The sequence below is a fragment of the Manis pentadactyla genome, chromosome 5 (assembly GCF_030020395.1).
Source record: "Manis pentadactyla isolate mManPen7 chromosome 5, mManPen7.hap1, whole genome shotgun sequence".
Classification (NCBI taxonomy): Eukaryota; Metazoa; Chordata; class Mammalia; order Pholidota; family Manidae; genus Manis; species Manis pentadactyla.
The window spans coordinates 41,341,343-41,357,685 of record NC_080023.1 but is presented as its reverse complement, the minus strand read 5'-3'; the positions used below and the strand labels follow the sequence as shown (position 1 = coordinate 41,357,685).

General features: G+C 39.0%; 1 protein-coding gene across 4 annotated transcripts in view; it reads right to left on the bottom strand.

Moving 5' to 3' along the window:
- Window positions 1–1,980: 1,980 nt before the first annotated feature.
- DCUN1D4 (defective in cullin neddylation 1 domain containing 4) overlaps window positions 1,981–16,343 on the bottom strand; it is a 65,927-nt gene continuing 51,564 nt past the window's right edge. For all 4 annotated transcript variants that reach the window (XM_036892520.2, XM_036892519.2, XM_036892522.2 and 1 more), the window contains 3 exons: window positions 7,586–7,690; window positions 5,398–5,500; window positions 1,981–5,281 (listed from right to left, as the gene is read on the bottom strand). In XM_036892520.2, the coding sequence (XP_036748415.1) occupies window positions 5,226–5,281; window positions 5,398–5,500; window positions 7,586–7,690 (264 nt within the window). In that variant the 3' untranslated portion in view covers window positions 1,981–5,225. The remainder of the gene's footprint in view (window positions 5,282–5,397; window positions 5,501–7,585; window positions 7,691–16,343) is intronic.

Below are 16,343 nucleotides of genomic sequence, written 5' to 3'. Positions count from 1 at the left end.
ACATGGGATGACTTTTTGTTAAGGCAATTGAAGATAAATGTTAGGAACAAATTCAGGGGAATAAAACCCAACTATTTTCTGCAGAATGTGCCAAAAGCGGTGAATGTGCCCTATTTGAGATTATCTTCTGCCCTACAAGCTTAGATAAATAGGACCAGAAAACTTGATGTATTATTTCAACATGTAGTAGGGTTTTCTTCCCCCTTCTAGTTATAACAAAGCTCCAAAGGCAATTCTTTTCTGAAGGAGGCATAAAATCTTTTCTGTAATCTTCTGCCTGAAGGTTATACTTCATACCATGATTTGGGAAAAACATTCAAATGAGTCACTTCAGTAAGAGGTAACATTAAAGCGCCAGGGAAAACAAGTCCTGCCTTCCTGTAGGTTCAAACAAACCACAGAAGGGGCTGTCCAGAAGTTGCTCATTTTCTTGCTCACTTCTGTCAGTCTAGGAACTGACCTGATGATTTTCCATTTTCTTCTGTGGGTAATGGTTCTCATTTTTCAGTTCTTTTTCCCATTGTTTGAAAAAGCTATCTTTGAAAAGGTCCTTCCTTTGGGGCAACCTCCATGTAACCTTTTTCCTTCATAAAGTATATCTGCAATGGACCTCAGCTGGGTGTTTGGTCTAGTGCAGGCTTTAGTGATTTATTCTCTCCCTAGTCTATCTCTTTTCAGTTATACTGCTAGAGAACTTCATTTCAATAACTCTTAATTTTTATGTGGACTACCAGTATTGCCTGTAAAATACATCTCATGTTCCCATTTTCTATTACTGGATAACTTGCCTCATGATTTTCTACTGCTTGCTGTAGCTCAGGTTAAGAGTTCCTGTCCTAACATTTGTCATCTCCCACTCCCTTCTGTCAGTTTGGGATTCAGCTTTTTCCTTTATCCAACAACAGGCCATTCCCTCTCTTTGCTAGAAGAGTATTTTTTTAGTTCAGTCCTCAGCTTTGGGCCCCAATTATAGTTGAAAGGATCATCTACATCACCAATTTAAACAGAATTCTGAATTCTGCTTTTTGGAGTCTCGTTTTCTACCTCCTCTCTTGTTTTTACGCTTTCAAATACCTTACAGTCTGTGTCAGTCCTCCCTGGATTTTACATGAGGTTTCTTAGGTTCTGACAATTCTTTACCAAGTGAGAACTCCTTTCCTTGCTTCCTTCCACATATATTCCTGGTTACCCACTCCCTGCCAGAAGCCCTGCCACAGGGAGCTGACATTCCAGCACAAGCCAACTGAGAGTGGTAACCAGGGCTGACACACGAACAAACTGGGCAGTAGCCCTGGAGGTAGTAGTAAAAATGGTCATTTCCACCTGGCTTCTGGCATATAGTAAGCACTCAATTATTAGCTCAATGTTTAGAAACACACAACATATGGTAGTACAGTTTTTTAAATTGCTATTTGGCCGAGGAGTGTTCTCACTGTATCTGGAACTGTTCTAGATTAAAAGAATAAAGAGGCATGATAGCTAAATGCAGTGCTTATCTCTGGATTAAAACTAAAATAGATGTCGGGGCCCTTATTGGTACAAATGGGTAGATGTTAACCTAGACTGTACATTAAGTAATGGTATGATATCAATGTTAAATTTCTTGAGTATGATCACTGTATTGTGGTTATAACAATGTCCTTGTTTCGAAATACTAGGTATGAAGTGTCATAATGTAATTTATGCTCAGATAGTTCAGAAAAAAGTGTATCTATCTACAAACACCAGTATAACCTCTACCCCCACCCCCACACACACTCAGAGCGGCACATAAAATGTGACAAAACACTAACAACTGGAAAAGCTAGGTGACAGGTACGTGGATGATGTTTACTATACTTTCTTGCATTTTTTTCTGTAGCTTTGAAATTCTTCAATATAAAAAATTGGGAGGGGAAAAAAAAGAATAAAAAATAAAATACTTTAAAACTATCTTAGTTTTTGAAGAAAAAGCCAGAGAAGAGAAGAATTACAAATCAGTTCTGAAACCCAACACAATTACCTTTTATTTATGGGAGATCATGTTACATCGAGTCCATTAAAACCTAAAACCAGTTTGCTGTACTCAAGTTAGGTGGCATAACAGTATTTTAGTTAAGCTGGGAGTCACAGGACTTGCACACGTTTATGAATGTAATGCAAATACTGACGACACGAAGCATTCACAGTTACAGGTTAGCTACTGTTCATTTAACAGTAACCCCCAAGAGAAAGTATTTTATGAAAAATGCAACCCACGTTTTGGTCTCATTTACAGACACCCAACATTTTAGTTGGTTAATGAATTCTATACATTTATTGTACATTTTGAAAGAATAAAAGATAAGGCTTACAGAGGTATTTTAGCAGTTGTTAAGAATAAAAGCCAAGGGCACAAACTAACTTTTAAAGCTTTCTGTATAAACTTCAAAAGCACTGTTAAAATGGAGACTGAGAGGCAACCGAAATCTGTTGTTAAATGAGAATCTAGAGGTTTTTTTAGTCAGATTTATGAAACCTTAATTCAGAGTTCATGCTTCAAAAAAGCTGCATATATATATTGGGTGTTTATGGCAAATCAAATAATGAAATTTCTGACTTACTGAAATTTCAGCAGTAAACATTTAAAAGTTGTAATCCACTACAACAGAGTATTTGCATTGTAGCGTTCGGAACACAATGGAAAGAGAGAAAGGGTGCAGATTTAGGTAATAAAAACCAGATGAAGGCACCCTTATTTATTTAACATTAGCCAGTAAATAAGTGTTTGATGATTGCTCAATTTTATGCAACTTAGGGACATTTTTAAGAAAAAGTATCTTACTACACTATCTGGTCCCTGTTCCTCCCCTTAAAAGTAACTGCATAATATCAAGAAAACCAAGAGCAAGCATCTGCAGTCACAGATGTTTATTTTTCAATGGAGTTTAAAGGTTATTTGGCGTTTTCTAAATACGTAAGATTACCCTTTTGGAATACTTACTTACATATTATGAAATAGTTTCTCCTTGGGTTTTTCCCCTATTATCGAGATGTTCACTGTGGATGAAATGTAACATCTCTCCTATAACAATCCTTTTATTTTAGCATTAACTGTGCTTAGTGTTTAAAAAGTTCTCCAGTTCTGGGTTCTAACAATAACTTTCAGAATAACTGTATCTATTATTTATATTTGCTTAAACAAAACTATAGTAGATGAAATTAAAGAAGTGTTGCCTTTAAAATGTAACTGTTTTAATTTGTGGGATGCTTTTTAAAATGAATCAAGTTCTCCACACATCTGAACCTCCCTATGGTCAATTGCCACTGGAGTAACAGGTACCCGTTGGAATAGAACCCCTTTTAACACATCAGTCTCAAGAGCTGTGCTGGCTATCAACATCTTCTATGCTTTTCAGATATTAATTTGTGCAAACTGGTATGGATTTGTAAGGAAGAAATCAGTCTACAGTTCCTAAACAAGGAATGATTAAGTATGCTTCCTTACTGCAGTTTTTTTCAAACTTCTGGTTTATTTCACAGCAAACTTTCTATCTGGTAGAAAAAGGAAGCAATTTCATTCTACCATGTCCTGATTTTGTATATGCACACACACTGTGTATAACATACAAAACGTCTGTCTTTGGTGGTTCAGTTAGGGAAAAAATAATATGCAAATCTGAACATAGTGAGATAGAGGTCAAGAGTAGCATTTACTCTGTACTTTCCTCATCTAATGCCATTTAAAGGCTCATGTTAACTCCAAAAGATTTTTGGCCAGATTTGAAATTATCCAGCCCTCTTCCAATCATTACATGTTCAAACATGGATCTTGCTCACTATAACATTCACTTGTTCAAATGCACCATTAGCTTTTACTTGGTTTAAGTCATTAGACTTTAGCATCTTCACAAAACTTTAGGGACTAAATTATTCATTCAATAGCACCAGATAGTTGAAGAGAAAAGAGGTTATCTACACATTTCCTCAAGAAGGGTAAGGCAGGAAAAAAAAAAAAGAGAGAAAGAAAAGAGACATAAAATACAAACCTAAAAATACCATCCTGTTCACTCTTGTTTCCTCATCCACATAAATAATGGCTATCACCTTTCTGTACAAATTACTCAGGTAATGACAAGTGGCCCCTCCAGGAAAGGTCCTACCGTGCAATAGAATTAGCTCAATGCTGGTGGTTTCGTGTCCACTGCCTGCAATGGACATTCTGCCAGGAAATGCCTAGCACAAAAGAAACAAAAAAGGAAAACAAAACAAAACACAACACCTCTCACTTATAGGACAGTTTTTTCCCAAAAACTAGAAAACTAGACACCATGAAAGCTTAACTAAACAGTCAAGCCACAACTAAAAAGTGCTCTGCAGTTATAAATTGCCAGCAAACCATTAGGTTTTCATGGAGGAGGCAGAATACATTTAACTTAGAATGGCAGAGAAAGCATCAGCAGACCAAACACTGACTAGAAGAGTGCAAAAGAAAAACAAACAAACAAAAAACACTAAGAGAAGTTTACAGGAATTTAAAACCCATTTTAAAAAAGGTGCAATTTTAATTTGTTCATATGTACCTATATTCAAACTACTACAACTTTAGCATTAGAAAATAAAGCCCTATACCTTGTATGGTGGAAATGATTTGTGGCATGGTATATGTCAGTATGTTCAAATAATCATTTTTATTATTTAAAAATGCTACTATTTAAGTAAACCAAATTATATATGGCATAGGTCTCTTAAAAGTTATGACTTCTCCCTCCTTCCAAAAGTTGTCCTCTTAAACAATAAGGTTAACTCTGGCAACATTTGCTGTGGTAACGGTTGTTATGTCATATTTTCTGAAATGCTACATTTGAGACCAAATTAAGTATAATTGGTTCATTTGAAAAAAGGGTGTAGAAATATGCCACAAAAATTATTTTTACAGAATTATTTGCAGAAATAATCTCTAAGTGAAGCTTTTTCTTTTTATACACATATACAAAATTTAAACAGCAATATACACATCATCACAGTGAGGACGTTGGCAGATTCACCAATCGGTAGTGTAAATACAAACTGCAAAGCAGCCTCCCAAGAGAACAATGCTACACAGCAAGCAGAGCTGGCCCATTCAACAGCAAACACCAAAACACCCCTGCAAAAGGGAGACAGTGCAAGAAAAGCAGCATGCACTTTGATACGAACAGCAATTTATGGCTAATGGTGGACATAACTGTGGTAACAGTGACTCTCTCGCTGCTATGCATAAAGTCCTAGGACATCTGTTTGTCTTTGTACCACTCCACAAACTCGTCCAACAAAACTGGCCCTGGAGAGAGAGAGAGAGGAAACAAGTGGGCTATGAGGCTTTCCCCAGGAGGCAGTCAGTCATGCCAAAGCACAGTGACAGGGGGACAGCGAGCACACAGCCACACCGGTACTTACATGCTCCGTCTTCATCATAGTTACTGAGGTCAAGATTAATTGTTCTGCTAAACTCTAGCACATTGCACCACTGGTCTTTGTTAATGACTTTGTATTTTGATTGCTGATGAAGAGAAAAGGAATATGGATTACTGATACAATTTACAATGGGACAGTTTCAGTTGCTGTATTTGAATCAACTTAAAGTTCATGAAGGTTAACTCTTCCCATTTGGGGTGTGTTAAGCACTGATCTAGAAGAGTGAGAGAGGGCAAGAGGAGAACTTAAGACAACAATTTTCATTATGAAAATAGTATGGGGGCTCAACACAAAATAACACGCACATCAAAGAAACACAATTTTATATCCCTGGATGGTATTTCCAGACTGCAAAAGCCCTTTTATATAAAATAGAGATAATCAACCTACTTCATAGAGATGTTGCAAGGATTAAAAGAGAGAATTTATGTAAAGTACTTCATTCAATGCTTGGCACAAAGTAAGTGCTGAATAGGGTGACTCCCGTGGCCGATTAGAATGCGCACTGTCCAGCCATCAGCTTGGGTCTCGCACACACACCAGTGGGTAACTGGATAAGAACTTTCTAAGTGTGGCAAGCAGCCCCAGAATTAGGTGCTCTAGCCAATGAAGGAAATTATTGCTTTAATAATTCAAAATTTGAATCTGATCATAAGAGAAATTGGAATAGCCATGAAGTAGTTTTCTATTCTTCTTAGACAAGAAACATGCCATATTATATTTTAAAGTACAGTATTCCTGTATGAAGATTTAAAAACAAAACCCAGATCCAAAAATTTTTAAATTCTAACCATTCAAATCAGGCATGCTGAAAAACAATGCAAGTATATGAGAAGCAAAGAGAGTTGAGCCAATGGTTTTGAGGATGCAAACTCAAGAATAGTTCAAATAAAAGGATTACTGTGTCCTTTTAAAAGAAAATGCAAAACACTAGGAGAGAGAGAACGAAGCACAGACCACAAGTTTTAACTTTCTAAGCAACTAAAAGGAAAAGCCAGGTGTTGAAACAGTGTTGATGTTCCTGGAATTGTAAAGTCAAACTGGCTTGCATCAAGGTCCTTTAGCTGAAGAAACCGTCACACCTGGGTTTGCCCTCTGTGAACTCCCTGAGTACAAGAACCTACTCCCACTTATTTTCCAAATAAAGCTAACCTTTCCCAGGGTTGTTACTTAAATGAAATCAGATCATTTGTAGATATGGATTGTCACATAAACAAATACTTCTATTAAAACTAGTTTTATACCTTTCTTGGGAGTCCCAGTTAGTAATGTTAAAAGCAATTTTTAATAACAATCCTCAAAAAATCATATCAGTTTGAAGTTTTTCTGGATCATTATATAAAGTAAGTTGTAAGAAAATATTTTTTTCAAGAGTGAAGCTGGAGTCAGGGTAAGGCCCAGGATTTTCTCAAAAACCCAACACGCTCATCCCTTCAAGCAAAGGGCTTTTTTAAGGGAGTCGGGGGCTTGAAGGCAAGAAGGGTGCCGTACATGACCGCCCAAGTGACCCAAGGCTTCCATCTTGGGCACTTACAGATCTTCAGTACTACACTGCATCAGAACCAGCTCCCAAAACCAGCAGCTCAAATTCTTCAATTATTAATACTTGAGGCAAACAAACAACAGTGATGGAGTGAAGGGCTGGATTATTTCTAATACAAAGAGGAAGAGTAGTTAAACTGAAGGAGACAGTGTCAGTTTGCCTGCCCCTGGAATCAATGCAGGTCCCCAAGTTACTTGGGGACAAAAGTAGGTGGTAATAATACAGAACAAATTTAATTTAGTAAAGCAGATGGACGTTTTTTGGCCTTTGCTTAATAAAAATGGAAATTCATCTAAGCCACAAAAGAAAGTCAGTCGGTTTTACTATTGTTATAAAGATCAGGAAATCTAAACAAAAGTAAAGCTTTTAAAATGGGGACAAGAAAGGAAAAGAGTGGAGCTGCAGCTGCGTCTGAGGCATGTGTACCAGGGAGTGAGGCGCTGCAGCGTTAAATGCACACACAGACACACTCAGGGGAAACAGGCAACTGTTCAGTGACAGAGACCGTATCACCGTAACTCCTACGGGCAGAAAAGCACGTCAAACAGAACATTAAATGGTTAAATAAAGTACACTTGGTAGTTCTAAGCAAGCAAACATACATTCCATAAAATAACAATTTGGTACCTCTAAGAATTGGTGAAAAACTGGAAAAAGGGGCCAGATTTTTCCTAGTAACAGTCCCAACATGCACTTGGCAGTGTTTATGTCTAGGCTGCGCTGGTCCTTTTCCTGTTCAATAAACAAAAACAAGGATAAGCCAGGTGCCCACAAATAATAAATTCCAATAACCCAAATGTCTATTTCACTTCAACAAGAAATTAGTAAACAGTTCATTTATCATGTATCATAGAAGCCCTGAATCCAGACTAAGGTGGGAAGAGGGAAGGTAGTCAAACACAATAGAAGGCTTGTTTGGGTACTAGACAAATTTCCTTTGAGAAAGGTTCATCTCAGTTGAATGATCACCCTGATGCAAAATCAATTAGTTATACAGTAACAATACCTATGATTATTTCATGGGATAAATAAAAATCGGTAACTCAAATCACTCACTGTTTGGCATTTATACTCATTATCAAAATTATAATTGTTGACCCATAACTTAACTAAATGGCATTGAAAAGTTTTTATTTCCATGCTTAGGAATTAGGTCTCCCTTAGTAAACATAAATTTTATCCAACAATTTTATCTCATTAGTAAATGTTTTCTGGTACCTAAAAATGTTGGAATTAAATTCAGCTCTTAAATAATGTCAGGGCTCTGGAGATCCTCTCCAAGTAGAGGATATATTCATCCACCTGCTCTGGGAAAGCAGGCTGTCCACCTGACACAGTCCTTCTTACCTTGAATGTGTTAGATGTGCAATCTCTTAGCAGAATACCCCTAACTATAGCCTAGAGAAGGGCAGCATTTCACAAGAAAACCAAAAAGGAAATATTACATAAACCTGAATATGGGCAGATTAAGCTCATTCTACTTTATCTGCAGCTAAGGATCCTAATTTCGCATTCTCATCTTTCTCACAGGTTTCCATTCTGGAACTACAAGTAGGCAGTTTCTCTGTAAGGCGACAGAGGACCTGGGACCGTAAGTGGTGACCTTACAGATTCAAAGCTAGCCTCCTGTGGTATCTTAACTACAGTAGAAATTTACAAAGGACTTTTCTACAAAGGGAGAAAGTGCCTGGCTGTCCCACTCATGGTGGAATCTCAGTGTTCTCCAGATGCAGGGACGCTACTGCGTCCAGCATGGTCAGCCCCCTAGGCAGCCACACTAGCATCCCAATGAGGCACAGTTAACTCAGGGACTCTATAAACAACAAAGTGCTCTTTAGTACACAGAGACTTTCTGGCCACAACACTTAAATTTAAAAGTGAAGGACTTAAGCAATGCAGCAAATATAAGGGCCTCACTGAACAACAGCACACAAAGTAGGGGAAGATACAAGAAGATGTGTGGTAGGTCTATCTTCTGGTTCTAGGCGTAAAGCACAACAACTGTTTGCAAACAGATCAGGTGAGATGGCCCTGAGTTACCCTTCTCTGTTACAGGCCACACCACTGACCCTGACTATGCTGAGGCATCCCCCTTCCACAGTTCAATGCAAACAGATGGGGCCTCTTCCCACAGTGCCCTCCACCGGCCCCTTGGCAAGTGTCCTGCTTGGCGCTACCGTGTTCACTACACGGGGAGGACAGGAGGAAAGGTGCTCTACAGATTGCCCACTTTTGCCAGCCAAGCCTCACTGGTGGCATCTTGTGGGCTCATACTTCTGCGGTGCGAGCAATTGGAAAACTTGCATTCTCCATCACACAGTGTGGCACACTGCAGGACACGCCACACTAGTAGGAAGCGATCCACAAGACATGCGGCACCACAGGACTGGGCCAGAGCTTCTTTGTTCAACCACCGCTCATGCAGCACTGGGCTAATGGCTCTGGTGCTCTGGAAAAGCTTTCCCTTTGAGCAGTTCACAATCATGCACTAAGCCTAAAATCGCTACTCTTGCCTTGATACGTATTATGCCGTCTGCCAACACCATCAATGCTTTTGTCCCCATCACACTGGACATACACTAAGGTGACAAAAAAAAGATACAAAGGACCTAGACAGACTCTTTGCAACATTATAATCATCTGACAAACTGATGATCATGAAGGATTTCAATGCATGTGTTTGGCAGTGATGCCAAAACATGGAGGAGAGGCATCAGAGACTCACAGAACTGGAGAGCTGAACAGCACTCACTCACTCCTGCTCTGCAAGGGTGCCAGCCAGCAGCTCGCAATCACTAACATCATCTTCTGCCTACCGAATAAGAGAAAGATATTATGGATGCACTCGCGATCTGCACCGTGGCAACTCACCAATAACCAACATTGCCTGTGTGCGGACTTGAGGCTAAGTGTAAATGACTGTAACTGGAAACACTCAAAATTCCTGGGAACAGCACAGTTGAGAGATTCCGATAGCAAATATCTACTAAACAGCAAAATGAAGACACACCCAGGGGGTTCTCTGGCAATGATGCTAATGGCATTCTCTGCAAAGGCGTTCCCAATTAAAAGTGAAATGAATCTCCCAGGATAATATAAAGCAGCCATCAACATTATGGGCATTAAAAAAAAATCACCTTAACAAATTCAAGGAGCATGGCAAAGGCACCCAGAAGCTCCTTGCAGGAAACTAAAATAGTACATTTTTAACATCAACACTGTAACCCTCTGCATATAGAACACCAAAGATCAAGGGACAGATTCCTGCATCTCAAGGGCAGAATCTAAGCAGAAAACACCTTGAGACCAATGGCCAAGAGTCAGTCAGCATGCTCAGAAGCTCATCAAGGTGAGAGAGGAAATGAAACTGTTCTCCGTATACCTCTGGACCCAAGATATGTAGGTCATATTTCATAAGCTTTCATTTTCTAAGATAACAAATTAAAAAGTAATTTTATTTTCTGAATAATAATAGGAACTGAACAGATTCTGTTCACCAAAGATGTGCTAACCCAACAATATGCAACTAGATTCTGCCTTGTCTTCCTTCAACACAGATTTTCAGGAAGCAGTTACAGATGAGAGCAGGCCTCTTAGTGGTATAGCTGCTTTCCAGAGGCTCTGATGAGTTGTTTTGTATATGGGATGCCTTACACTTCAACTCATTTAGTACACTACCCTATTAGGGTAGGCATTATTATAACCCCCAATTTATAAGTAAGGAAACTGAGGCACAGGGAGTTAAATGAGAGTCAATAAATAGGAAAGTTGGGACTCAAACCATGAAGTCCGATTCCAAGCCTGAGCTCTTCACTGTGTACCTACCATATTGATTCCCTAAGTAGTAATGAGGGAAGAGAGCTTTAAATAGTAAGAGACATATATTACAATGAACACAAATAAATACTGAGCAAATCCCTGCGACTTTACAATAACTGAAGTGTAATCTTAAACATTTTCAGAGTCTGGGACCTGGGATTAGATGACTACATATTCTTCCCACTTTTATTCTCACCCAGGCCCACCTTCTGCCTTCTTCATAATTCACAATGAAAATACGACAATGAAGTCGAGAGGGGGTTGTGTGTTTGTGGTGTGGTGGGCAGTTGTGGGGAGGGGGAAACTAGACAAATACATAGGTTAAGAAGTGAGAAACTGACTCATGGTAGAAGAGGAAGTGAATCCAACGGTCACAACAGATTTAGGTTAGAGTCGGGCAGAATTCTCTGATGACAGAAGTTGGTGAACACAAGACCAGCAAAATTTTATTGAGCAAATTCTCTGAGTAACATCTATAACCACTTCTAGTTCAAATGGAAAGGACTTAGTGTTGTTTTACTCGGAGGAAGATTTATTAGCTTTAATCTGTGTGACCTCCTTACATCTTCCTGAAACATGAGCCCCAGGGTCGGGAAGTCAAAGCACTGATACCTACACTGCTGGAAAAATGCACACACATGGACCAGGCTGTGAGGACTAACCTGTGACAGACACACCTCACAGGATCAGCCCTCAGGGAGAGGCATCCCCGCTGGTGTCTTTGCCTCCACAAAACCCAATGCTCCGTTACAACTTCCTAAAGCTTTACTTCTAGCAGCGAAAAAGCGAGGACGTTCTGCCCTAGAGAATCTCCCATTCACCTCTTGCTCACTGCCAGTCCTTCTCCCTCACCATGAAGGCCATCCTTTTCTCTCCATCTAGCAGCTTCTCCTAACTTCCCTTCCTGCCTGATTCCCTCTGCATCTGCCTCAGTCCAGGAGGGCTGCTGTCCACTCCCTTCTGCCCTCCAAGCCCCAGACTTCTTACTCTCAATGCATCTCACTATTCTCTCCTTCCTGCAGCAAGCCTGGACAGCACTGCCAGAGAAATCCAGATGCATCACTGCACATTCGTGGCGCCTGCTCTTGGCCAGGATAAGATGCTGCTGCTATCAGAGCCTCACTCAGCCCGACATTAATACTCCTCAAAATTTCAAGTGTCATTTCTCCAATTCTCTCAGTGACATCCAGGGCAGTACCTTCCTCTGCCACAGAGAATGAAGAAAACCCAAATTTAATTCATACTTAATAACTATTAACAGGTCAACAAAAAATTACTATACTTAGTCTTTCATCTCACTCTTTGTCCAATCTTATTCTCATTAGTCCTTTAAAAAAAGAAATCAAGAAATGGCTGTTTTAATTAAAGGAATCCATATAACATTATTTGTTTATATAATAAATATAATTTACAGTGAAGGGAAAACACTATGCATAAATGTACTCAGACAAAAGCCCACTTGTATAAAAGAACTGGCCAATTCAGCCCCTGAGTTTATCCCCACCTTCTTCCTCTGACAAGATACCACAGGATGGTGACAGTTTATGGACTCAGGGCAGGCAGAGGGGAGGACACAGGCCTGCACCTCAGCGGCAGAGCTTGGGCCCCTGTGTGTTATCTCCTCTCCCCTGGCTCTCAGCGTCATCTGCATGGTGACAAAGACTAGACCAAGTGACCTTGCATGGCTGCTTCCAGCCCTAAAGATTCCCAATTCTATGACATCCATAAGATAATACATAAGTTCAAGCCAAAGTAAAATTAGAATAAAAATTATATATATATAACTTTACAGCCAAGTACCATTTTTAATTGGCTACAAGGTTCAAAGATAAGGGAAAAAACATCCACACCCTTAGTGAAGAATTCACCATCTTGATGAAGAATGTTAAAGGGGCCATTTGGTCATTTTCTCATATTGTATGATATAGTTTCTTCCCTGGTACATTAAAGTATAATTCAAAATTGAATTATATGCCATTGTTATTTGCAACAGAGAATATTTAGGACACTATAACTATGAGAAGGCTCAATTTCTATTAAAAGTTTGATTTTAAAAGGCCTGCTCTTTTAATTATGTTATTACCTCTAGGAGTAATTTTTCTAGGAGGGGGTTTCAGTTCTGCTTCCTACCAAGATGACGCTAAAGAAAACAGGTTGCCCTTTCTCATCAAAACCAGAAAACTGCACAAAATATATGAAATGATGGCTGAGACACACTGGCCAACAGGCAGCACAGGACCACGACCCCCAAAAGAAAAGGAAACAGAAGGTTAGCCCCACAGTGATGCCAGCTTACTGTGTAGAAGTGGTTTCCAGGCCACAGTACCGGAAAGGGAACCCAAACCAAACCCAGGGGTCTTGCTCAGTTGTAAAGATGGAATTTAGAGTTTGAGGAGGCAAAAGTAACTATAATTTATGAGGCAAAATATCAGCAAGGTGGGAGCTATGCAGGGAGAGATCTGGAGACCTACAGAGTGTCTCCCCAGCTGGAGGCCAAGGACTTCTCTGTGTATATGTGGAGGAAGCCACCTGAGTCCAGGGAAAGAACTACTGTAGAACGGTGAGCAGAAATTCCCAGAGGTCACCCATGGCTTGGAACAGTTTATATTCCCACCAGCCAAAGTGGAAAGATCTCATAATGCACAGGGCTTTGGTTAGATCTTCAAAAAGGTATTGTTTTACTAGTGGAGCTAAATCATCCCTAGACTAAAGGCTGCTCTAGACCAGTCCTTTCAAAGGGTCAATCTGATTCCATGTAACTTAGCAATATACCAAAAAAAATTTTTAATCCACCATTATTTAAAGAGATATAACAAAACCCAGAAACCAACAACATAAAATTAATATTATCCAACAGCCAGTTAAAAAAAAAACCTACTAGGCATAAAGAGAAGCTGTAAGATATGCCTCAAAACCAAGACAAAAATTAACCAGTAGAAAGAGACCCAGAAATGACTGATTACGGGATCAGAAGACAAAGTTGTTAAAACACCTGCTTTAAGCATGTTCTAGATGTGCAAGAGGGTAGAAGAGAATATAATCATCATGAGGAGAGAAATGGAAATAAAAAGATCTAAATGGAGCTTCCAGAGATGAAAAATACAGTATCTGAAATGAAAAATATAATGGCTAGGATTAACAGCAGAGTAGGCACTGCAGGAGGAAAATAATTAATGTTAGAAGACATAGTAATAAATGTTATCCAAAGGGAAACAGAAAGAGAAAACAAAAACTAAAGAATTGAACATGGCACCAGTGGCTTGTGGGGCAGCATCAGGCATCTAACATAGGTATAACTGTAGTCCCAGAAGGAGGGCTGAGGGAGAAGAGAAAAAATATTTGAAGAAATAACAGCTGAAAAATGTCCCAATTTAATATAAACTGTAAGTCCACAGATTCAAAATTCTCAACAAACCCTAACCAGATTAAGCATAAGGAAAATCAGGTATATCATAATCAACTTGCTGAAAGGCAGTGAAAAGAGAATAATAAAAGCAGTCAGAAAACACAAGACACTATGTTCAAAAGAATAATGATCAATACTAGATTTACAGTCAGAAACTAAACAAGCAGAAACAGGAGAAATATCTTTAAAGTACTGAAAGAATAATGGTCAATCGAGAAATTTTCATCTAGAGAAGTACCTCCTAAACTGAAGGCAAAAGCTTAAGAGAATTCCTCACCAGAAAATCTGTACTGAGAAGTGTTAAAGGAAATTTTTTAGGGAGAAGGCAAATGATACAGATAGAAATCTGGAATTATACAAAAGGAATAAAAGCAAAGAAATGGCATATATTTGGGTAAATATAAAAGATACTGTTCTGAACGTTTGTCTCCTGAAAGTTCCTATGTCAAAATCCTAACCCCACATGAGGTGGGGCCTTTGGGAGGCGATGAGGTCGTGACAGCAGAGACCCCAGAGAGATCTCTCCTCCCATCCCCCATGTGAGATTACCTCGAAGAGATGGCATCCAGGAAGGGAGTCCTCACCCACCATCTACTCTACTGGCACTTTGATCTTGGACTTCCCAGCGTCCAGAACCCTAAGAAATAAATTTCTGTCGCTTGTAAGCTACTTAGTCTCAGGTATTTTGTTAGAATAGCCTGAACAGACTAAGACACTATTTTGTGAGATTTACAGAATATGATTAAGTAAAATGTATAACAAACAGCAGAAAGTATGGGGAGGCAAAATGAAAGCACACTATTGTAAAGGTTCTTGCATTATGCATGAAATGCTATTTGAAGATGGGCTGTGAGAATTTAAAGATGCATACGGTAAACCACAAGAAAAATGTAATAGATACAGCTTCCAAGGCAACAGCAGAATGGAATGAATAAAATGGAATCATTCTTAAAAAAATCCAAAAGAAGTCATGAAAAGAAGAGAAAAGGAACAAAAACAGATGGGACAGATAGGGAAAAAATGACAATATAGGAGTTGTAAACTTAACCATATGAATAGTTACATTAAATGTAAATGGTTTAAGCATCTCAATTAAGACAGATACTGGCTGACCCAATTATATGGTATCTATAAGAAACCCATTTTAAATATAAAGACACAAACAGGTGTAAAGTAAAAAGATGAAAAAAGAAGTATCACACAGACTTTAATCAAAAGAAAGCAGGAATGGCTATATTTGTATCAAAGTAGGCCTCAGAACAGAAATGAAGAAAGACATCTCATAATGTGAAAGAGTCAATTCTTTAAGAGGACAAAACAGTATTAAGTGTATCTAAACCTAGTATCTGAGCTTCAAAATACATGAAACAAAAAAATGACTGAAGTGAAAGGAGAAGTAATTACAGTTGGAGAGGACAGCACTCCTCTCTATACCAGTGGAACTCAGTGAGGATCCAGAAAACCCGAGCAGCACGCTCAGCCAGCGGGGCCTGACGGACACTTACAGACACTCAAGATGCTCCCCCAGACAGCAGCAGAACAGTCCCTCTTTGCAGGCGCACATTAAACATTCATCACAGCAGACCGTATTCTGAACAATAAATCAAGGCTCCAAACATTTAAGTGGACTGAAATTACACAAAGCAAGTTCTCTGACCACAACAGAATTAAACTAGGTACACAGTTAAAAGATTACTTGGAAAATCCTGAATACTTGGAAATAACAAATAACATGCTCCTAAGTAACTATGGGTCAAAAAAGAAATTACAAGGAAACCGGAAAATATTTTTAACTAAATGCAAGTGAATATATATTTAAAACTTGTGGGACACAGCTAAACAAAACAAAATTTAAGAAAAGGATTCATGAACAAATTCATCCTAGAGCATATTTTAGCTTAACTGAATCTATTTGGTAATAATTAAATATGGGTGGTCATCATTCATTATTACAAAAAAAGGGCTTAATTCACCGCTATTTATCAATACTCTCCTTAAAAGCAAAGAACTCTGCTGGCCACGCAAAAAATGAAAACACAGTCCTTCACCTGTCATAAAACATTAAGGCCTGTACCTGAAATCCAGAGCCAAGCTAGAGGTGATACAGGGCTGTGTAAGTGCAGATACACAGTCCCCTCTGGGACGGGATGACCCAGGAGG